The sequence below is a fragment of the Cannabis sativa genome, chromosome 6, assembly GCF_029168945.1.
Source record: "Cannabis sativa cultivar Pink pepper isolate KNU-18-1 chromosome 6, ASM2916894v1, whole genome shotgun sequence".
NCBI classification, from domain to species: domain Eukaryota; kingdom Viridiplantae; phylum Streptophyta; class Magnoliopsida; order Rosales; family Cannabaceae; genus Cannabis; species Cannabis sativa.
This window is the reverse complement of record NC_083606.1, coordinates 17,445,312-17,469,763: the sequence shown is the minus strand read 5'-3', so window position 1 is coordinate 17,469,763 and position 24,452 is coordinate 17,445,312. Positions and strand designations below refer to the sequence as shown.

The 24,452-nt window shown below is 33.6% G+C and overlaps 1 protein-coding gene across 1 annotated transcript; it reads left to right on the top strand.

The window, feature by feature from the left end:
* The first annotated feature begins 3,067 nt into the window (after positions 1 to 3,067).
* Positions 3,068 to 24,451, top strand: LOC115724656 (nuclear pore complex protein NUP205). The gene is made up of 45 exons (XM_030653994.2): positions 3,068 to 3,434; positions 3,611 to 3,706; positions 4,440 to 4,514; positions 4,634 to 4,738; positions 4,835 to 4,945; positions 5,444 to 5,603; positions 6,572 to 6,657; positions 6,841 to 6,963; positions 7,100 to 7,324; positions 8,294 to 8,383; positions 8,880 to 9,038; positions 9,466 to 9,582; positions 9,686 to 9,892; positions 10,519 to 10,620; positions 10,729 to 10,872; positions 12,323 to 12,453; positions 12,543 to 12,662; positions 12,783 to 12,906; positions 13,892 to 14,089; positions 15,017 to 15,135; positions 15,928 to 16,078; positions 16,161 to 16,273; positions 16,362 to 16,443; positions 16,647 to 16,733; positions 16,851 to 16,928; positions 17,342 to 17,548; positions 17,768 to 17,860; positions 18,016 to 18,129; positions 18,225 to 18,395; positions 18,500 to 18,555; positions 18,636 to 18,708; positions 18,827 to 19,017; positions 19,164 to 19,290; positions 19,390 to 19,467; positions 20,047 to 20,211; positions 20,768 to 20,932; positions 21,010 to 21,147; positions 21,531 to 21,674; positions 22,097 to 22,213; positions 22,307 to 22,402; positions 22,529 to 22,666; positions 22,749 to 22,849; positions 23,552 to 23,671; positions 23,921 to 24,053; positions 24,160 to 24,451. Exons 1-45 carry the CDS (start codon positions 3,294 to 3,296, stop codon positions 24,241 to 24,243), a joined length of 5,655 nt encoding a protein of 1,884 aa, XP_030509854.1. The 5' UTR covers positions 3,068 to 3,293; the 3' UTR covers positions 24,244 to 24,451.
* The last annotated feature ends 1 nt before the right edge of the window (position 24,452 follows it).

Genomic DNA, 24,452 nt, shown 5'->3' with positions numbered 1-24,452 from the left:
ATGGATGATGCATGGTCAAATCCCTAGGTGCTGTAGGGTTTTTATGAGGAATGTCCTTTTTGCCTTGTGATTGACGTGACTCTTCGCAGAGTAGCCGTCGCTAGACTTAAATGATCATTACTGTAGCGCTGCTGTTTGGGGGTTGTGCCGTCAGACTTTATTGCGTGTTACAGTCCCAACACGCTTCCTCCCATGCGGCATTAAATGCGACTTGATTGCTCAGGAGAGGCCTGACACATCCGGAGAGGCTTCATGCTATGCGAGCTTCCGGGAGTACCTTGTATTCCGGGTGCCTCCTCCGGGACCCATGCCCATGGCGCTTCCTTGTGGCGTACAAAGACTTATCAAATATTTACAAGTTATCTGATCCACGTGTCCCATTTCGACTGGTCCACGTACTTTGGGCGAATTCAGGGGCAACAGTATTTATTGTTTATTATGATTATAAGATTTAAAGTATATAATTTTTATTATAATTATTTAGAAAATAAAAATTAAAAAAACAAAAATATAAATGAAATAGAATAAGGAGAGCCAAACACATGCTTTGCACGTGCCAACCTCACCTAGTTTTATAAAATATGTAGGTTTTGTCTCATGGTGATTAATTTGAACTTTAGATTTAAGTTATACTCGTCTCATTTACTTCAATTTACTAAAATATAAAATGGTTTTTTTTTTCTCTAAAAAATCATTGGTGGTCAATTTGGACAAGTTAACTCGACCAAAGTGACTAATCCATCGGGTGAGTTGCTTTTTTTCCTTAATATATATCGACAAAATCGACCGACATATACTCTTATAGTTAATCATTGATGTTTGAATTCTTATAGTAATTTTAATCACTTTGTTAAAAAAAAAATAGTGATCAATTGTGCCATCTTACTCGATGAAGAGTGTAACTGTCAATTTCCTATTACAACCTCTTAGTCATCTTCTTTGTCCGAAAATAAATGTTGGAATATTTTTTTTTTCAAATTTTTTTCATGTCGTGTTCATTATACTTACAACATCATCTTAGTAAATTTTTAAAAATTTTCGAATAGTTTATAGTGTCGAAAGTGCGTTTAAAGTTTTTTGAACGTAGGTGATAATATAATATCAGGAACTCAATTAATCCTGTCTTTCTTTGATAAGAATCAACACACTCTTTATAAGGTTCCTCCTCCGAATGAAATTCAATAGGATCTAGAGAGATCATGTCTTCCTTCATCTATAGGATCCCAAATATCAAGATCAATCAAAAGTTCTATTCTATCTGAACTATTCATTTTCAAATGACATCCACAATGTTCACTGAAATTCTGTATTTTAATATTCCCAGTTTAATTATTTAATTAAATATTTAATTATATGCGGAATAATGAAACGGGTACTGAAAACAGTTTTTTAGTAGTTACAGAATACAACTCTGTAGCTTCAGAAGAAACCAGAAAAACAAAACACACAAGGTTTTTCAGATTGTTACTAGTCCACGGGGCCACGCCTAGAGATAAGATTCATTAGATCGGTATCAAAAATACAAAGTAATTGACTTATGCATAAATAGACTCCCTCTTATTGTATGCCGCAAGTTTGATGCATTTCACCTACTAACCGAATCTCGATAAAACTCCAAGAGCTCGAAATCCCTTCGATCACCTTGAAGAGTGCTTGAATCCTCCCGATTCAAGACTTAAAAAGCAATCTCCCGAAAGCTTTGTAAACCTTCTCCCAAAAGTTGAATGCTTGAATCCTCTCGATGCAAGACTTGAAAAGCAATCTCCCGAAAGCTTTGTAAACCTTCTCCCGAAGGTTGAATGCTTGAATCCTCCCGATACAAGACTTGAAAAACAATCTCCCGAAAGCTTTGAAAAACCTTCTCCCGAAGGTTGCACTGATGTTCTTCTTCGTTGTAGACTTGAATACTGACTCAAGACAATACAAAATACAAATAAACAGAGTAAGAGTCGAACAACTCTTCTCTACAAAACAAAGACACTCTTTCCTTAAGATATGTATACAAATTTAAGTGTATGAAAGAGATACAAAACCTAGCTGCTATAAGGTGTATTTATAATCAATATACACCTTATTGACAGCTTACACACGGTCTGAACAAGACCCCAGCCCACTAGAAACTTCCCTAAAATAAATCTTCAATCAGCCCAGGAATTTTCATTTCTGTACCTACAGAATCGTGGGTAGTAAGTACAACTTTCCTTTTATAGAAAAGGAAAGTTTAGCTCTGGTTTTCTCTTCAAGAAATCTGATTTAAGAAAATGGGAAACTGATCAGAATATACAGCTGGTTAGATAAGAATTAATTGTGTAATCAAACTTACCATTTTTACCTCAATTTCCATAAATAGGAAAGCTAGACAACTTTCCTTTCAAGTTTAAATACACAAAATATGGTAACCAAATTAAACACACCAGCCGAAATTCATAAGAAATAATAAAATATTTTTGTTAATTAAATATGCCAAAAATAGAATTAACATTCGCAAATATTCATTTTTTATTTCAAAGATTTCTTATAATTTAATCCATAACAATTTTCATATTGAACCCACAAATGTTTATAGTTTTGAGTTACATCTAAATTATTAGAACTTTCTCTTATAGTTAAATCACTCTTATCCATACTAGTTATTATAGAGGAACTCTCGCTTTCACTTATGTTTTGGCTATATCGATTTTCAAGACCGGAGCTATCAACCACTCGACCATCCCTCCAAAAGAAAATTTTTATTTTATTTTTTTTTATTAAATATGACATAGCGATATAAATGGATATTTTTAGTATATTATAGAAATATATCGAGTATGAATTCTTCTATTATCCTCTTATATAATTTAGGGGTCTCTCGATTTGATGAATATTCCATTCCAATCAAAATTTTATTTCGTAAAAGGAATTTAACTCTTTTTTTCTCAATAAAAAATTTGATGGAAACTATATATTCTCGTGATTTGTATCCGAGAGGCAATTATAAATTGAAAAATTAGATTGTAAAATTACCAGAATAATTTTAAAAATTTGATTACTACTTCCAATCCAATTGAATTAAGTATGAGTAACATGGATAAAAGAGACAAAACAATTAGGGCTCTAAAAGTTGGGGGTTTTACAAAACCCTCTTCTTCTCTCTCTATTTCTCTCTATTCAGTACTTCTATGTATTCTTCACAAAGGCCATTTTCCCGCCTTCAACTCTCCACATTTCATTCGGTATCACACTGATTCTCTCTGTCTCTTAGGTTTTCGTCATTTTTGCAAGTGGAACTGGGAGAGGTCCAAAAATTCTCAGCCATGGTCTCAACGAAGGAGCTCCTCTCTATCATTGAATCGTCTCTTTTGGGTCCGTCGCCTCCCTCCCCAGCCCAAAGGGTTGAGCTTCTTCACGCCGTTCGTGCTTCTCTTCCCGCATTTCAGACCCTTCTCTCATACCCAGTACGCTCTCTCCTTTTCGTTCAAATGTCTCTCTTTAGTTTCCGGGAAAACGCGGCACTTCTTTCTTATTTCAAATTTATATTAAGCTTTGATTACAGAAGTACTTTTACTTTTTCCTTTCATAAATGCTACTTCTTTTCGTCTTTATTAGTGGGATTTTTTTGTTGTTTCTGTAGCCTCCAAAGCCCTCTGATCGAGCTCAAGTTCAGTCTAAAGAAGTTAGGCTTCCGGATTCACCACCAATTTCGCTTGATGACCAAGATGTCCAGATTGTAAGTTCATGAACTGTTACTATATGTTTGGTTGCTTAGAAAATGAATGCACGGCCAATTTAGAATGCATTCTGCCTGTAATTAATGTTTATTTGAGATTTGACGCTTAAGCTAGTCCAAATAGCTGAGTTGGACTCGGTTTGGTGAAATGTCCCCCGTCTCCTAGTTTTGTTAATTGAATTGTTTTTGACGATGCGGTTTTAGCATCGGTAATTGCTTATGACGATTCACTAATCTGCCGTACTGTTTGAAACTTCTTCACGGGCCTGGTGCTTTGTTAAATTTTTAATACATGTTCAAGGACATGGTGATAAAGCTCTGATAACTAAATAACTTATGGATTGTACATTTTTAAGTGTGTATCCTCTAGCTTTTTAAGTTAATCAATTTGTATTCCAGTCCATTAATAGTAGAAATTCTTTAGTAAGATTTTTAGTCCTTATTTTCATATAGCTGCAATTTCGTTATATGACATAGATTGTACCTTTTAAGTGTGTATCCTCCAGCTTTTTAAGTTAATAGATTTGTATTCCAGTCCATTAATAGTTGAAATTCTTCAATATGATTTTTTAGTCCTTATTTTCATATAGCTGCAATTTTGTTATATGATATGCTCCGGGTATCATGTGTATGATGTCTATTGACTTACAAGATGCGAACAAAATTTTCTTCAAGTTTATCATGTATGTTGTAACCCTCAACCTTTTTTTTTTGGTGTTATGTTGGATTAAAGGCATTAAAGTTGAGTGACGATCTTCATCTTAATGAAATTAACTGTGTCCGCCTAATTGTACACGCCAATCAAGAGGTATAATGTACTCAATTTTTTTTTGTTTATTTACTATATCATGATTCTTTAATGTCTTACTTGCATCACTTTGGTGAATGCTAATTTTTTTTTTCTCTTGTTTATTGTTTTTTTTCTAGTGGGGTTTAATGGGGCGAGAGCCACTAGAAAATTTACGTCTTTCAGCGGGACTTTGGTACACTGAGAGAAGGGATCTGTTAACAGCCCTCTATACACTACTACGGGTATCTGACACTTTTTTTAATGCTCTAAAACCTTTTTAAACTGTTATTGTCGTATTTTAATTTCGTCTAATACTTCTAGGTGCTGCTGTTTTGCAGGCTGTTGTGCTTGACCAGGGACTTGATGCTGATCTTCTATCTGATATTCAGAAATATTTGGAAGATCTAATTAGTTCTGGGCTTAGACAGCGTTTAATCTCTCTTATAAAGGTTTTTTCTTTTCTTTTCCTTTTCTTTTGAAAGGCTCTTTTCAAGGTTTTCACTTGAGTTTTGTTATTATTTTTTGCATTTTCCATCGTATCCAGCTTGATGAAAACGCGTCTTCTTATTATTTATTTATATTTTAAGAATTTTACTTTTGTTTAATAATGCTCATTATGGAAATCACACTATGATTTTCAAGGTATGGAGATGGACTTGTTGGGGTTTTGGGAATAAAAGTAAAATTTTGGGTGGAATTGTGGAGTTTTAATTCCAGGGATTTTAGTGTCTTTTCATTTTCTGATTTACTTAGAGATTGGTATCTCTATTTGTTATTTAAGATAATACCTTGTCAACTTCTGTTGTTGTTCTTGTTTCTTATAAAAACATTGGTCACCATACTTCAGATTTAGCCTTTTTTACAGCTAATGTTTTGATTTATTTCTTTTGTTAATTATCTCGAACTGTTCTCATCTTATGTAAATATTTGCTGTTGTTTTGACACAGGAACTCAATCGGAAAGAACCAGCTGGTTTAGGTGGGCCTCAATGTGAGCCTTATGTACTTGATGTCAGAGGTGCTCTTGTTGAGAGGCAAGCTGTGGTTTATAGGGAACGACTAATACTTGGGCATTGTCTTATTCTCTCTATTTTGGTTATAAGGACGGGTAAGAGCTCATCTCATGGGGTTTATATCTGCAATCTAGTTGTATTTTCTGTATACAAATGACTTCTTCATTAGTATCTACTATGGTATTCTTTTTTGCATTGCACAACTTCTCTTGTTAGTTGAAATAACCCCCCTTTTTTATTTATTTCTTTCAATTTTCAAAGTTTTTCTTATTTTATAATGGTAAAATTTTCCCGCATGAAAAGTTCTAATTGGACAATGTCCTTCTAGACTAGTTTCTGTAAAACTTGAGAGTAAACGAATGATATAGGTGTTTTGTCTAATTACTTTCTCTAACAATTTTCTTTTTGTCTATTGTTTCACTAAGCTATATCAATAGCATTATGGGATGTTAATTGATTTTATGAAAAGTCAAGACAACAATTACTTTTTTCTTTGGGCTAGATCTTAAAGGGGCCAAACTTGACTTTATAAGATTTTTTTTTGAAAAAAGAGAAAGAAGCCATTGTCTTAGACTGGCCTCCAACCGATATATATTATAATCCTCACATATGGCAAAGGAAAACCGTGGTTACAAGAACCATAGAAAAGACTTGCTCATGATAAAAATTACATAAATTATATGAGTATAAAAGGAAACATAGGATACTCTCTAAGTCAGGGAAATCCATTCTCTACATAGATCCATGAAGGAGAATCTTTAAAATGCTTGGATTTATAAACCCAAGTAGCTGTCCAGAATTTCATTTTCTCCCATAATTCCTTTTCTGATTCCTCACAATCCTCAAATATTCAAGCATTTCTTTCCAACCTTGACCTTATAAGATTGAATTGCCCTTGCTTTTGTATTATGGGGCCTTTTCTTAAGATTAAGAATATTCATTAATGTTTTTCATGTTTTTGAAAATAACCCGTAAGGTAACAGCATAGCTATTCCATATGTTGACTTTACAGTTTTCTGTCAAAAGAATATTTGCCTAAATTAAAAGTTCCTTTTATGTACAGGTCCAAAGGATATAAAGGATATTTTTTGTGCTTTGAAAGATAGTGCTGGTGAACTTAGTGAGAGCAAAGATGTATTGAAACATCAGGTTTGACTTGTTGACCAAACAATTTTCTTTATTGTTCTGTTAATTCTTGAAAGTTGAAATAACTTGCTTTGTTCTTTTCTCTCCATGGGTCTCTCCATGTGTATGTCTTTTGATGTAGTTTTCTCATGCCTTGACTTTGTTGCTGACTTCTTACATAATGCACGTTTTCTTTTGTTTGTGCAGATTACATTTAGTCTTCTTTTTTCCCTAGTGATCTCTTTCGTGTCCGATGCTTTGAGTGCAGTACCCGATAAAGCATCTGTCCTTTCTTCTGACGCTTCCTTTAGACGTGAATTTCATGAAACTGTAAGATAAAGATGGCATTTTATTTTTCTCATAATAATAATTGATGTTGTTTTTTGGAGGAAAGAAAATTATTGTTTTGACTCAATGTTTATGTATTTCTGATGGTAATTGGAATTTGCTGATACTCCCTTTTTAGGTTATGGCTGTTGGGAATGATCCAAATGTTGAGCATTATGTTGATTGTGTACGGCTTGGTTGGGCCGTACATTTGATGTTAATACATGATGCTAGTGCTGCGACTTCTGTTTCAAATGCTTCATCAAATGATTTGGTGTATCTTCATTCCTGTCTTGAAATTGTTTTCTCCAACAATGTTTTCCAGTTTATGCTGGATAAAGTTCTTCGAACCGCAGCTTACCAGGTTTCTTTGTTTTGATATTATATATACCTTCATTTTGAGAAAAATCTACAAATATGAATTATTTCTTTTATTATCTGGCTACGTATGGGAAGGATTATACTGACATTTCATGCTATGTATTGGTTCCTGTACTCTAGTTAAGAACAGTTTTTTTTTTTAAAGGAAAAGAAATTCCATAGAATTACCAACCAAAACATCAAGGCGGGAATACTTTAGGTATTTGAGGAAAGCAGTAGTCCTTAGTTCAAAGACTTGAGAAAAAGGATACCAGAGAGTAGTTAGCTTAAGGTCAAGTAGGGAGGTAGCATTATGTAATTCTATGCTTTTAAGATAAAGATGTTATATTGTGTTTAGCAGGTTGTTTGGTCATAGTGAAATGAGCAAATATTGTATTGCATTTTAGAGATTCCATTTGGGGCTGGTTTGTTAGTGTATGGTCATAAGAAAAAGTACGGAACTCTAAGTGATTAATGTTACTATGATAGTGAACAACATTCCCTTAAGCTCTTTGAAACTTATGTAGGAATTTCTTTATAAAGGTTTATGTCTCACATAAAAATTAAGGTTGAGAAGGTGGGATTAGAATCGTGTTGAAACTTGAAAGCATTTGATGGTCTTTTTTTTTTTTTTTTATATATTTGTTTTCTTGTGTTTAGGATATTTGAATTTAAAGTAATTTTAATTAAGATAAGTGAGGTCTGCTACTAAATTGCACCAATGGAAATATGTTATGTCTTAGGTGTTGAGCACCCTACGCCTACAGTGCCTTATAGCAATGCTCACTTAGTTTTTCTGTTCAATTTCGGTTTCATGTTATTATATTACATATTTATATATCTTTTATTACATATCTTTTTTGTTCTGTTTACACAAATAGTTTGTTGTAGTCCTTTTTTTAATTTATGATTTCTAATTGTCCCCTATAGGGTAAATTTTAAGGCAGCCTTTTTGGTTTTATAAATTGTACAGAATGACGATGAGGATATGATTTATATGTACAACGCTTATCTGCACAAGTTGCTGACCTGCTTCCTGTCTCACTCTCTAGCTAGGGACAAGGTCAGTTGGTTTCTGTTATTATACGGCATTTAGGGAAATTTGATAAACTTGACCCTTGATGTTGTTCAGTGAAGTTTTGTCTGTGTTGAAGTCAATTCAAATTGCAATCGTTTAAATTGGGTTATGAAGAACAGAATGTTCATTAATTTAAATTGTTTTGTGGCTTCTCTTATCATCACTAGTAGTGAGGAAGCATGGAATTTTTTGTTGCAACACCAGCGGCATTTTTTTTTTTAATTGTAGAATGAAAAGAAGAAAATCTAAAATTTTGAAATAGTATTCTATGTTACACTAGTATGCTACAATTTTTATTTTGAAAGTGGAAAATAAAAGGAAATTTGGAATTTAAGTGGGCTATGCTGGATAAAGGTTAGTTTATATATTAAGTTGGGTGTTGTTGGGCTTTGGAGAAAGAAATTGATAGAAGCAAGTAGGTGCCTTCTTTTACCACAGATCAACATTATGTTTTGTGTGCATTCTTTTTTAAACTTTGCAGGTGAAAGAATCAAAGGAAAAGGCTATGAGCATTCTGAGTCCATACCGTTCGTCTGTAGCACATGATTTTATGCATGACAGCAACTCAACTTCTTCACAAGTCACTGAAAGTTCTCTTCCATTTGTTTCGCTATTGGAATTTGTGAGTGAGGTTTATCAGGTTAGTTTGAACCAGAACATCATGAAACTCCACTTGTTTTTTTGGCATATTTGAATACGGACCATCTCCATGTCAGGTGAAGTTGGTTATGTCATAAGTTTTCGGTTTGTTCAGAAACTTATGAAGTCGTTGATGTTATCTTTTCTAGTTTTGCGTGTCTTTACTAAATGGTCCAATGTTAATTATGTGCTTAAATACCTATGCTAATGGCTGTTCATTATCATGGAGCATCTGTTTTCTTGTTCATTTTCTTTCTCGATGAAATTATTCGTATCAATAGATGCATTTGTGCTTGATGCTGTTTTGTTTGTCACACATCATTTTATATGCTTAATGCTTATTTGCGCTTAATGCTGTTTAACTTGTCACACTGCTTATTTATGATGGCCTTATTTTTATTATTATATTTACTGATTTTTTTTATCAGAGGGAACCAGAGCTGTTGACTGGTAATGATGTATTGTGGACATTTGTGAATTTTTCTGGGGAAGATCATACAAATTTCCAAACACTTGTGGCTTTCTTGAACATGCTGAGTACCTTGGTATGAAGTGCATTTCTTCACTGTTTAAATTTTATAAAATGAAGCTCTGACTTCACAAAAAGTATTTTTCGAAGCACTTTCATACTTTCTGGTTCTTTTTCAGGCTTCCAGTCAAGAAGGTGCCTCAAAGGTTTATGAGTTACTTAAGGGTAAAGCATTCCGCTCTGTTGGGTGGAGTACATTGTTTGATTGCTTATCAATCTATGATGACAAGTTTAAACAGTCCCTCCAAACTGCTGGAGCCATGTTACCAGAGTTACCGGAGGGGGACGCAAAAGCACTTGTTGCTTATTTGAATGTTCTTCAAAAGGTTTTGAGTTATTTCATTTTAATTATTTTACCCTTTCAGCTTTTGGAAATAATATGTGCATGGATATTTTTCTGCCAAGGATATCTTTGAACACAGACACATGATATCATTATTCTTTCAGTGGTGGGAGAACATGTTGCTTCTATGTTTGTATTATGCTAAATGGCTTGGTTACTAGTATTGTGTTGGTATTTTTTTTGCAATTTTCTTGTTCCTTTGTATATCAACCTAGTTTTTCATTCTCTTCTAAAATTTGTGGATTTTTTTTTTCTTCCCCGAAGCATTCATGTATGTGAGTTAAAAAATTCTGGATCCATGATCTGGGGCAAACCAATGTGTGAGTTTTCAGAATTAGTAGAATTGCTGTGTATTCTCAAACATTCAAGTATGTGTGTTAGTTTAGAAATTCTGGATCCATGATCTAAAGTAGATCCATGTCCTCTCCCCAACCCAACCTTTCTTTTCGCCGGAACATTTGATGATTGCGTCTTTTTGTCTTTTGCTTTCTTGAAAATCCATACCTGTTAATTGAGTATTTTCATTGGAAAAAGTTATTATTTCTTTTGTTCACCATCAAGAAAAAAGAAAAATAATTTGATGAGTATTGTTCTACCAATTATCTACAGGTTGTACAAAATGGAAATCCAATTGAGAGAAAGAACTGGTTCCTCGACATTGAGCCATTGTTCAAGCTTCTGGGCTATGAGAATGTGCCGCCTTATCTGAAGGTTCATTGACGTGTTCTGATGTTGCTTCCCTCTTTAGTGTAACATCTTGTTGGAGGTTAATCGATTGTATTTTTGTATTGGTGTTGATCAAGTATGGTTCTTGCACAGGGTGCTCTGCGGAATGCAATAGCAACTTTTATTCATGTCTCTCCAGTTTTGAAGGATACAATATGGAGCTATCTTGAGCAATATGATCTACCTGTGGTTGTTGGTTCTCATGTTGGGAACGGTGCACAGCCCATGGCTACACAGGTTAGTTTTTTTGTGTTGTTTCTGAGTCTGTGTAGTTATAAGCTATACTATTGGTAGGTTATATTAATCTTGATGTCAGGAATCATTTCTTGCTTATTATTTGCTTGGTTAGAGAACCTTCTTTTTATTAATGGTTAAAATATGGATATGAAATGAAAGACGGCTGTATTAATTTAATTGCCTTTTTCTCCATATTTCATAGTTATTGTACTGTCCTTTCTGTTGTTTAGCAATGTTTCTAGTGCAAGTACTTTTTGTATTTCTCGAACACATTCTTCCACGGTTCTTTAACATTGATTTGGACCTTAAGTTGTCATAAATGGAAGATAATTCATAATTTAATACATTGAAATTTTACAATTTGAGTTGGCAAGTAATCTTTGTGAAATAGTGATTCCCTCTCAAGGTTTTGTTGGATTATTATTTCTTTGGATATGCAGAAAGGCCTTAAGAGACTAAAATTGACCTTTGTATGCCGAAAAAATTGATGACTATTTACAACATAGTTGCTATAATTATATGGTTTTTAGAGTCTTTTTTTTTAATTTTTTTTTATTATTATTGTCATTACCAATTTAGGAAGAGCCTGTTATGTCCATTACCAATAGTTGAAGTAAAGAGGTATAACTGTCATGGATTGGATATGTAGAGTTGCATTAAGCAGATAGCGAAGCATTTTTGCATTCCTCTGCAAAACTGTGATGTACTATATAGTGACTGATTTGAATGTTTGGCCGGCTTTTTATGCAAGTTAAAGGGATCTGGGACTTAGTACTTCTGTATTGCATGGGATAAACTTTGAATGTGTTAAATGTGTATAATATTTATGTTGTAGTGCTGTAAAATCATGCCATTTACAGGTGCTGACGTAAAGCAAAGTAGAAAAGAAGAGGGGATGAGTAGATAACTGAGAAATTTGGGGAGGGGAGAAAACTGAGTGTTTTTATTTTAAATGGAAAATGTCAGGCCTAAGGATAATAAATAAAGAGGGTAAATGAGTAATTGTAGAGGTACTGGTACTATATACAAGTGAGTAGTGAAGGGGAGGAGCAGAGAATTATTTGGTTAATTGAGCAGTAGCTCTTGGGAGAGTTTCTGGGCCTCTCGAATACCCAGTATCTATCACTTTCATCATTTCATCATCTAATAGCAAATATCAGATCTATCATTTATTTTCTAGCTCCATTCTCATCCCTGTTTAGCCTAATTTCTAGTTCTCTATAGTCTATTCTATCAATCTGTTCTAACTTGTATGGCAGCAGCAAGTTTTTAGCAAAAAATTTGAACACGACTATCATATCGATATAAAACCAAACAGAACCCAAAGGAATTTAAGTAACAAAGTCTAAATCACAAGAGCTCCAATTTCAAGAACCTTAATAAAACTTAAACTCTAATCATACATGTAAAAAAAGATAAATATGTTAACTATCGTTGTGATCTTCATCAGGTGTATGATATGCAATTTGAGCTGAATGAAATAGAAGCAAGGAGAGAACAATATCCCTCAACTATATCTTTCCTTAACCTATTAAATGAACTTATTGCTGAAGAAAGAGATGTCAGCGACAGAGGGCGTAGGTACTGACCATCCACGTATTTAATCTTTCCTTGGAACTTCTTCCTCAGTATGATCACCCTGTTGTTGCTATGCTTCATTGCTTTTGCAGATTTATTGGCATTTTCAGGTTTATATACGATCATGTCTTCGGGCCATTTCCTCAAAGAGCTTATGCAGATCCTTGTGAGAAATGGCAGCTGGTTGTTTCTTGCCTTCAGCATTTTCATATGTGAGTTAATATCTGGACCTACATATTATGTGGGTACTTTATCTGTAAATGCTAAAAATTGTTATTTTATTAACTAAACAAAAAGTAGAGAAACTCGCATATTCATACAGTTTTATGCAGGATACTGAGCAAGTATGACATCACTGAAGAGGATATTGATAGTGTCATTGATCGCACACAGCTTTCAACAGAAACACAACAATCTTCTCTCCAGATGCAACTTCCTGTGCTAGAGTTGCTAAAAGTAGGTGTCTATTCTTGTTTGGATAACATATATATATTTAGCACTGTGAACACTAGATTATCAGTTTTTAAAACATTCTAAATTACATAATTTTCCAAGGTCTAGTTTAGTGATTGATCAGTATGTTTTATATTTATTAAAGCAATATGGAGCAGTAAATGGTGATGACAAAAATCTAAACGTAGATAATACATAATCAGTAGGTGGAGGTTCTATATTCCTTTTTTGAGAAACTATTTGGCCATAGTTTTTTATTGCTATATATATATATATTTTTTTTCAATAGTAAACTTGTATTTCATAATACAGTTTAATTACTGTAAATTAGTAAATGTTGTGTTATTTTAGACCTGATTTTAACCCCAAGATTCGTTTTCCTAGATGAACTAAGCAACTTTCTTGCAACTTTATGGCAGAGGAGCATTTTGAAGTCACTTAAACCATGAGTAGTTTCTCATGTTTTCATAGTATCATAATATAAGATCGGCATAGTCCCTTTGGGGACATCCGATAACTTAAGACCAGCATAAATACACATTACATGTTTCTTTTGAAGTTTGAAATAGTAGTTTGTGAAAATAGTGATGAGTATTAAGTAATATCTAGGGCTAACTGAGGCGTTTGAAAATATTGCAAAAGAGACTTGGAATAGAGTGAGATGTTGGGTAGCGATTTGGCTCTTCAATGAGAAAGATTTCAAGAATGTGCCTTTGTCTGATCTATGTAGAGATTGGCAATGTTTTGATGTAACCGTTTCTTTTCTTAAAGTCTTCAACTACATTATATACCGTCTTGTAAAAGAAGATATTTTGCAACTTAGCTATGTACTGAAAATATTAAAAGTACCTACAAATATTGATTAAGCAATCACTACCCGATAATTTTTCTATATATATACAGTTTATAGATAAAAACTTCATATAATTTACGTTCACGTACAGTTTATAGACAAAAACTTCATATAATTTACGTTCATATGTTGCAGGATTTCATGAGTGGAAAAGCAGTTTTTCGGAATATCATGGGAATTCTTCTGCAAGGTGTCAATACCATTATTACCGAACGAACAAGTCAAATATATGGACAACTTTTAGAGAAGGCTGTACAATTTTCTTTGGAAATTATAATCCTTGTTTTGGAGAAGGATTCACTTCTTTCTGATTTTTGGCGACCTTTATACCAGGTAGTAATTGCCAATTGTTATACTATGCTTTGAATAATCTTACTGTTATGTCGATAATCGTTTTGTCCATGGCATTTTGTTGTGGTGTTGACTGATTTCTGGGATTTTTGTTTTCCATTGAGAATTGTTATGGTTGTTTAATTCATATATTTTGTTTTATGCTCTTAAGATTTAGTTACCTAAAGAGCCTAGATCAACTTGGAAAGTTAGAAATGCATCGTTTCTTAGGGACTAAAGCTTGTGAAAAATGAGTAAGGGTATCAACTTTGGGAAGTGAAATGGCAAGGAGTAATGGAAATGTTGATTCTTTATAGTCATTGATGGAGGAAACCCCAACTTAACAGAAAAAGGAGTGAACAGTATAATTCAATGGAAGCAAACCATAGCTTCAATTTATTAACATTATCTGATTAGTGAAACTCTTTAAAAAGTTAATTACTGAACTCTATCTACAGCATTACACGTATAACTCTTATCTATAAAAAATTAATTACTGAACTTCTGAAGAGCTAGCATAGATTTTGAACCTGAATGTTTTCTTAGAGGCACTTATATTCCAGCATGGATTATTATTTTCAACAAAGAGCTATTTTATTACTAGTTCAAACGTAACAAAAAAAAAAGGAAAAGGGAAAGAATAAGGAGCTAGTTCATCATAATTTGGATCTTCTTGCCAATTTTTTATTGGAATATTAATTTGTTAAGCTGTTAGCGGTATGGACCATAATAGTTGGTAATCTTTTGTATCTTTTAATATAACTTCCAATTATAGTATTTAGTTAGAGTGCCAATGAGACTGAGAAGTCAGTTTTTTTAATGTGTATATTTCTTGTTTCCTTATAAGTTATAAAGAGCTTCTTAATATAGTTGTGCTCATGGTTCGGTCTCATTTTATACATTATTTATTTGTTTCATTTATTTATGCAGCCTTTGGATGTTATACTTTCCCAAGATCATAACCAAATTGTAGCTCTTTTGGAGTATGTCAGATATGATTTTCGGCCACAAATTCAGCAATGCTCTATCAAAATCATGAGTATACTAAGGTACTTCCTTTTTCCCCAGCCTGTTGTTTGTTAATTGGTTTCTCATGGGAAGCTTTATGCCATCAATATCTTGTGACTTAAAATGTTCGACATTTTATTTGTGCTAATGCACATATTTTTTTTTTCTATAAGATGCAGAAGATATTAAAAAAGAAAAGGCAGAAAGAAAAACTATTTCAAAGGGGTAATTACAAAAAAAAAACATTTCTTTTTTCAGAAATTTTTTATTCTAACACTCATCCATTTTGAATTAATTAAGAGAGTGGAATATTATGTTATAATATTTCTTTGTTTTTGTTGATGTTGATGTTGATGTTTTTCTTTTTGTTCTTGTTATTTTATTATTTTATAATATTTTTTTGTTCTTTGTCTTTGTTTTTCCACATCCTTACATTTTCTTCTTTAACAAGGCAGTGCTTTTCTTTTTTGAATTCACTTATTCCCAGTGAGCATCCTATACTTTTCTAGCCAAATATCCTTAGGAATGAAAGGATCAGAATGGAACCTGTCGATGAAGTTTAACAGCAGTTCTGACCTTGTTCCGCTATTTACATTATTTAGATTTAAAGAAATTAAATATCCATGAAAGCCCATTGTTTATTTTAAGGACAAAAGCCCATCGCTTTTTCAAGAATGAAAGCCCATTGTTATTAAACAAAGAACAGTAAGCTGGATGAGGCATTATGAAACTAATCAAATCCCAGTACAAGAATTTCCTCTCCAAATATTGTCATTATATCTATTTTTTTTCTTGTTTGCGCATAAAACTCAAATGCTATAAAATGTTGACAGCTCACGCATGGCTGGGCTTGTATCGATACTGCTTAAATCCAGTGCTGCAAGTTGCTTGATCGAGGATTATGCAGCTTGCCTTGAGTTACGATCAGAAGAGTCTCAGTTCATTGAGAACAGTGGTGATGATCCAGGGGTGCTTATATTGCAGGTTATTATTTGGAATTACATTTCTTTTCTTCCATCTGATGTTAATGTTTTTCTAATGTACATCTTTATTAACAATCCCACAGCTTATGATAGACAATATTAGTCGTCCAGCTCCAAATGTTACTCATATGCTCCTCAAGTTTGATCTTGATAGCAATATTGAACGTACTATTTTGCAGCCAAAGTTTCATTACAGGTTAAGTTTTCTACAAGCTGTTTTAGTGTGTTAATTCGTAATTTCTTCATTTTCTGTATTCATTTGTGAATCATCTGTCCATTTCCAGTTGCTTAAAGATTATTCTTGAAATATTAGAGAAGCTCTTGAAGCCTGATGTGAATGCATTGCTCTATGAATTTGGCTTTCAGGTTAGAAAGAAACACTATCTTGTGTACTGTATTTTTTTGTAAAGCAAATTTTAGCTATAAAAACTTATTTGCAATAAGAAAAAAAGAAAAAGAAAATTCTAGCTGAAAGTAATGTTTTTCTTTTTGATTTTTCCTTCTGCTTTTCTCTCTCTGGAGGATTTTACCACTTGTGCTTAATAAATATTTTATCATTTCTTCTGCAGCTACTATATGAGTTATGCTTGGATCCACTAACATGTGGTCCCATCATGGACTTGTTGAGTACAAAAAAGTATCAATTTTTCGTAAAGGTGAAAAGTTGTGTACTTGTCTCTAGTCTTTTTCTGATAAATTTCTACTCTTTTAAGACAAGAAAGTTTCAGACCTTTTCTAATTAGTTTCTCTGCAATTGTTTTCTATTATGGCAGCACCTAGACACTATTGGGGTTATTCCACTCCCTAAACGGAGTAGCAATCAAGCTCTTCGTATCAGTTCTCTTCATCAGGTTTCTGATATGTTTAATTAAAATAGTTTTCTTCCAGACCACTTGTATTTATGACTGAGATTTACACAGTTACATGGGCGTTATATAACATGACTAGCACAAGGAGGGTTGAGTCATTGTTTTGCCACATTTTTGTTACATCAAATCTTATTTTTGTAAACCATTCCATTGACTTCTGATGCAACTATTTATATGATATCATCAATGGTCACCTTAAACAATGCAAAAATTCTTATTCTTGTTTATTTGTTATTTATTTTCATTAATTAGAGAGAGATACAAACAGGACATATTGAACATTAATTAGAGGTGATAAATGTTATTGTCTAGATTTCACTTCAGATGATTAATAGTTTTAAGCATGTATTGATCGGATTTAACTCAGTCGATTATTCTTTTGCTTACAATTTCAGAGAGCTTGGCTGTTGAAACTCTTAGCAATTGAATTACATGCTGGTGATATGAGTAGTTCCTCACATCGGGACACTTGTCAAAGTATTGTTGGTCACCTTTTTGGACGGGAAATTATTGGAACGGAAACTGATCAAGTCATACAACATTCCCTCTCACTCCAAATTACTGCAGAGCATGCTGGAACTAGAACTATTAGTAAGAGTAAGGTATACCTAATTGCTTGAGAAACAATAGTAGATTTGCACATCTCAAAGCAATTTATTTACTCTCCATTCTTCAGAAGTTGTAAACCTTGCTGTTATCGTCTTACTTGCTATTAATATTATTTTCTTAACTCTATTCTTCTTTATTTAACTGCTAGATAAAGTTAATGCTCTTCTTGCTATCAATTAAGATAGTTGACTTTGTTTCTGGATCTAATTTAGGTCTTGGAGTTGCTTGAAGTAGTTCAATTTAGGTCTCCAGACACGACAGTGAAGCTTTCTCAGATTATTTCGACTTTGAAATATGATTTGCTGGTAACAGTTTAATTCTTATGAACCTATTCTAAAAGTTGCTACTTTATTTATTTGTTGGCCCTGAGAGGGAAGTGGGTTGGTGTTGGGATTTTCAGCCTGTTGAAAATTGGTCCATGTTTCTCAATTACTTAAGTTTCTGATCCATTTTGGTATAGGTTGAGGACATACTTGGCAATCCTACAATTTCAGGAAAGGGTGGTGTCTACTATTATTCGGAGCGTGGCGATCGTCTGATTGATCTATCTTCATTTCGTGACAAACTTTGGCAGGTTGGTTTTCAAGTGCCATATATATTTATTTTCCCCCTTTGGTACTGCACTGTAAACTGTGGTTCACATCTTTTTTTTTTCTCTCTCTTTCACAGAAATTTAGTTCTACTAATCCCCAATTGAGTAACTTTGGGAGTGAACTTGAGGTCAACAATGTTAAAGATACAATACAACAGTTGCTGAGATGGGGCTGGACGTATAATAAGAACCTTGAGGAACAAGCTGCACAACTTCATATGCTAACTGGCTGGTCACAGATTGTTGAGGTCCATTTTTTTTTTTAAAAAAATTAACTTTGGTTACATTAGTTTAGAAGCTTCCAAGATCAGGCTTGAAGTAATTCACTTTGACATATTATCTTCTCATGTAGGTCTCTGCTTCCAGGAGGACATCGTTACTTGAAAATCAATCTGAAGTTCTTTATCTGTAGGTCCTTTATTTTCTTTCTTTCATTGAATTTTTTAAATAATACTAAAAATATGTATGTTTAATATTCTAAATACCAGGGTTCTTGATGCCTCTCTTACCGCGTCTGCTTCTCCCGACTGTTCATTGAAAATGGCATTTATATTGTGCCAGGTATTTATATGTATCTATATATATTTATATGAACATAATTATATGCTTACTATTAATGTTTCTGCAATTCAGCAGGTTTTTACTTTACCCTGTTGACATTCTAGCTTTAACATTTTAGGTTGCTTTGACATGCATGGCCAAACTTCGAGATGACAGGTTTTTATGCCCTACTGGTTTTAACTCAGATAGTGCAGCGTATCTTGATGTTCTCATGGTGAAACAGTTATCCAATGGTGCTTGTCACTCAATATTGTTTAAGCTTATATTGGCAATTCTTAGGCATGAATCATCAGAAGCCTTACGCAGACGGTACTGTTTTGTTTAATGTTATTGGCGTGGGTTGGTTTTGCTAGTTTTTGGGTTTAATGCTTAAGCTTATATTGGCAATAAAGAGATTGTTTATTCTGTGAACTTTTCTTGTCATATTCTGACCTTCAATATTCTTTTTGTTTCAGCCAATATGCACTGCTACTTAGTTATTTTCAGTATTGTCAGCATATTCTTGATCCAGATGTCCCCAAGGCAGTTCTTCAGTACTTACTACTTGATGAGCAAGATGGTGATGATCTAGATCTCCACAAGGTTCTAGCTCTATAATTTTAATGCAAACTTAAATACTATTGTTGGCAGTAATGGTGAAGTACAATTGCTAATTAAAAATTATCATTTTTCTTTTACTAGATCAACAAGGAACAAGCAGAACTTTCCCATGCAAACTTTTCTATTTTAAGGAAAGAGGCTCAACCACTCTTGGATTTGGTGGGTGAAATGTTCCTGTTCTCATTTTTTACTACAATTTTCAATCTCACACTTGTCATGCTTTCTTTACAAACGTGAGTTGATAGCCTCTCCACTTGATTCTATAATCAACATGAAGGGTTATTTTCTCAGGCAGTTTGACTTCCAGAGATAATACGTGTAGTTTGTCTAGCCTATCTGTATAGAGTTATTGAAAGATGGGTTCTACGTTTGGGGGACTCTAAGTGCTTTTATGACCAGAGACGGAGCCAAGTGGGCCTGGCCCCCCCTAATTTTTTCTTATTTATAGTTAATATGCAAAATAGAAGTGATCTTTATTTTGGCCTCCACAATTTTCTTCTTATTTTTCAATAATATCCTGATTATATTTTTATTTTGTCCTCACAAAAGTACATGCTCTATATTTTGTTGCCACTATAACTTTGTGCTAGCTCTGCTTCTGTTGTACATTCAATCCTTCATCTTAATGAAATTTAAGCAGCTGGTTTTGGATATTGAAAGTTCTCCGAGTCTATCTTTTTATTTGTTTCTTAGAAATTGCATTAGTAGCTTACTCATAACTTCATAATGAATCTTCAGGTAATAAAGGATGCAACACAGGGTGGTGAACCTGGAAAGACCATTGCACTTTATGTTTTGGATGCGTTCATTTGTGTGGATCATGATAGATTTTTCTTAAGCCAACTTCAGAGCAGGGGTTTTCTAAGGTCTTGCTTATTAAGCATCAGCAGTGCTTCATTTCAGGTGCTCCTCCTGTTGACTTTAAATAGCTGCTACTTCTGGAAAACTATTTTACGTAGCTGCATAATTTATACTCTTATGATGTCAAGGTCTCAAGTGAATTTTGCTAACTCTTAGATTCTTACTTTGTTTCATAAGATTATGCGGCCTTTGTTAATTATTATTATTATTATTTGTTTCCTGACATTTGATACAAAATTATTTGCCAAGCTTCACTAGCTATGATTTGTTTTCTCATCCTCAGTTTTCTTTTTCTAGTTAAAAGAGAAGCATGGTTCCTGCCTACTATAAGATTGGTTTCTGTATCATCCTGAATAAATTGTGGAGAAACAAATTTTTTATGATAAATTAAATATTAATTTCTGCTATTAGAACTTGCAAATAATCTAAGCTACTCTACAATTGATAATCCAACTAAAATAACCCGGCAAGCTTAGGTGGACTCCTCTTTAGGAAGGAAACAAGTGATGGCTTTGAGATGTTCTACTTGTTTATTTTTTTCACTGTACTTTTTATTTGATACATAGCAGCTTGCATAATCTCTTGCATTCATTTTTAGGATGGTGGGAATTTCCTGAATTCATTGCAGCGAGCCTGTACCATAGAGGGTGAACTTGCTTTAATCTTGAGAATCAGCCACAAATATGGGAAGTCTGGAGCTCAGGTTCTTTTCTCCATGGGTGCTCTGGAACATATTGCTTCATGCAAGGCTGTCAGTTTTCTGGTAAAAAAAGATCAGCTCATTTATTTCATACATATTGCTTGCATTGTATCTTTTTCTGACTTTAAACTAACCACCAGGGAAGTATGAGGCGGGTCGACACGAAGCTGAGAAGGGATGTGGCTTCGGATTTTGATAAGCAACGAATGATCATAACTCCTGTGCTGAGATTAGCATTTTCTCTAACATCGTTGATTGATACATCTGAATTTCTTGAGGTCAGCCTTCATGTGTATCTTAGTCCTGTCTAAGTACAATCTTAGTTTGCATCAGACGTTGGATTGGTTTTCCATTAGACAAGTTAATGCTTTACCTTTAGAACCTGGCTCAATTTGTCCTTGAATATTTATGAATTTGTGGTTCTCTTGTGAATGATTCTCAATTAGAGATCACATGCCCTTGATTGACAAAAAAATTTGAATTTCACCAGTTAGCTCTCTTTAATAACTGATATTAATCTCTGGATTAGCATTACATCAAAGTTATAGTAGATATTCCCTGTTAAATTCATTATTGTTGACCCACAACTATGGTTATTACCTTTCATTTTGCCATTATTAGTTGATGGATTTTACCTAACTACAGTTCAATTTCCTAATAGATAAAGAACAAAATTGTTCGTGAAGTCATAGACTTCATCAAAGGGCATCTATCATTTTTTGATAAAGTTCTTCGGGAAGACATTTCTGAAGCAGAGGAATTAACAATGGAGCAGATCAATCTTGTTGTTGGTATACTTAGCAAGGTATGACTCTTTTCTCTAATCTTCGAAAGCCAAAAAAAAAGAACCACCGAGATAAAACCTGAGTGTTTAGGCCTTCTTCCCTTTATTTAGCTACAATACTTTATGCTGTTATATGGTTAGGTTAAGCTCAGCTGCATTGTTTGGCTTATCCAATGACATTTGGAAGGTCTTGATGCGTACAACTGCAACATTGACGGGCAGAATAGTTATAGAACTTGTGATTTTTGCATAATTTTATTGAAATATATAGGGTCCAATTTAGCTCTACCCCCTTTTGTATTGATTGGATAAATAACTGGTGTTGGTACTTATTTTAGTTTTTATATTTACTTGTGCTTTTCAATATTTAAGATGGCGTATTCTTGTTTTTCATTCTCTTTTTACATAAATATAAACACAAAATCTTCTTATTTTTGATTTAGGTTTGGCCCTACGAAGAGAGTGACGATTGTGGTTTTGTTCAAGGGCTTTTCGGTATGATGCATGCCTTATTCTCTTGTGAGGCTCCTACTTATGGTCAATCAGTTCGATCTCTGGAGGTATGGTGATTCTTCAAGATATATTTATTTTTTATTTCTTTAAGAAAAAGAATATTGTTCTAATTATTTTCTTTCATTGATGTCAAAAACCAGAATCAGAGGAAAACAGAATTAAACAGATTTCGGTTGTGCTTCAGCCTGAGCTCATATCTATATTTTCTCATCAGGAAAAAATCCTTGAGATTACAGGTATATTTATTCTTTTCTGTTTTCTTTCTTTGAGGTAAGGCATATTTAACCTTGTTTGCACTTGTTAGTATACCTGTTATTCCACTCATAATTAACTTCTCCAATCAAATCTTTGCCTTACTGCAGATTTCGAATGATGTATCTGATTACCATACTTCAGTTCAAATTCAACAGCCTACATTAATTTTACTTGGTTCTCTTCTCAATTCTGTGACAGTTGCTCTTGAAAGAGCTGGAGAGGAAAAATCACTATTACTGAACAGGGTAAATTTTGATTTTAGGTTTGTTTGTTTAAATCTCTTTTTTCTACCTGGTCATTTACTAGTAAAATGCTCATGATTTTCAGATTCGAGACATTAATGAGCTATCAAGACAAGAGGTGGATGAAATTCTCACTATGTGTGCTCGGCAAGATTGTGTTTCCTCATCTGACAATATACAGAAAAGGTATTTTTTTTTCATCACTTCTTGTATTTGCTTTCTTTTGGCTGTATTTGTTATGGCCTTATTAAACTGTTCTGGTTCATAACCAAAAGAGGTTCAAGCTTTACGTTCTCCTTGTAGAATAGTTTTAGCTCACTCCTGCTTGTATCTCATCCTACCATCTTCCCTTATCCTTCTATTTTTCTTAGGTTTAATTAAACAAGTATATGATTCAGTGGAAGATATATTTCCCACCGAACTATTTTACATAATCTGATGAAAAAGCAACACAAAACACTTGATATTTTTCCCAGACATGTGTGTACATATTAAAATGACCTGTGCCCAGTCAAAACTGACGCAATCTAGGGAACTAACTCCTAGCTGAAGCCATACCTCAAGATTCATTGATTTACTTATATGCCATTGAGCAAAAAATTTCAATTTTAAAAAGTGTGTGTATGCTTATTGCTTTGTGCAACTTGTGACGTTTTGACTGCTATGCTAGGAGGTGTTGCAATCATAGAATGATTCACTTTGTTGGCTGTAGAATTAATTGCTATCTCGATTGCGGTTTGTTCCATTGTTTAATGTCAACCAGTTTCTTCTAGACATTGGTTCTTTGTAAACAAACAAGTCCTCAGTAGTTTTTCCTTCTTACACGTGTCTTCGTTGCTAGAAAATGTTTGTGATGCTTTTTTTTCTCTTCTCTCCCCATTTTGGCAGGAGGTATGTTGCAATGGTGGAAATGTGTCAGGTCGTTGGCAACAGAGATCAGTTGATTACCTTATTGCTCCCTGTTGCAGAACAGGTTCTAAATATCATCCTCATTCATTTCCAGGATAGGTATGATTCGCTCTAATATTGTTTTATTTTTCGAACTCTAGGAGTTGATCTACACGAGAGTGCTATGCACTGTTGATTATAACTCCTATATATGTCAGTGACCTTAAAGTCTCATCTCAAAATTGGGAATACTGAAAGCTCCTACCTACCAATTCACTGTGAATTTGATGGGTTGATTTATTTTCTCTGATTTCCTTTCATATTTCGCTTACATGGTAGTTCCCTTTTGTTTGAATTTCCTTTCGGCAGTTCAATTACAACAGAGGCAAGTGGAGCTACGAGAACAATTACTTACGGTTCTAGGTCCGAACCAGAAGATGAAATTTCTTTGATAAGTGGAAAGTTACTTCCAAATTTAGAAAGGCTCGAGTTACTAAGTGAGGTGTGATTCTTATTGTGGACATCATTGTCGTTATTCCTGCTGTTATTATAATTTTCATTTGTGAATGGATTTTGAATGTGGTTTCTTGTTTACTTTGGTTTCTCAGGAAAAAGTAGGCCACAATCTGAAGGTATTTCGAAGATTAGTAACTTCACTCAAGGAAATGTCTATTCAAAAGTTAGTATCATGAGAATGTTCTGGGAGACATAAGAGCATGACTGTAAATTTCAGGCTTCTTGTTATTTAGTATTAATTCTTATAGTTTTGTATATTATGATACCAAGTGTAACAGTCATTACATATAAATTATTTGTTGTATAATCAGGCGTCAAGCATGTTTTACTACTGCCTGCGTTATTTCATAAAATTTTGGAAAAGCACCAGTGTTTGTTTTTTAAC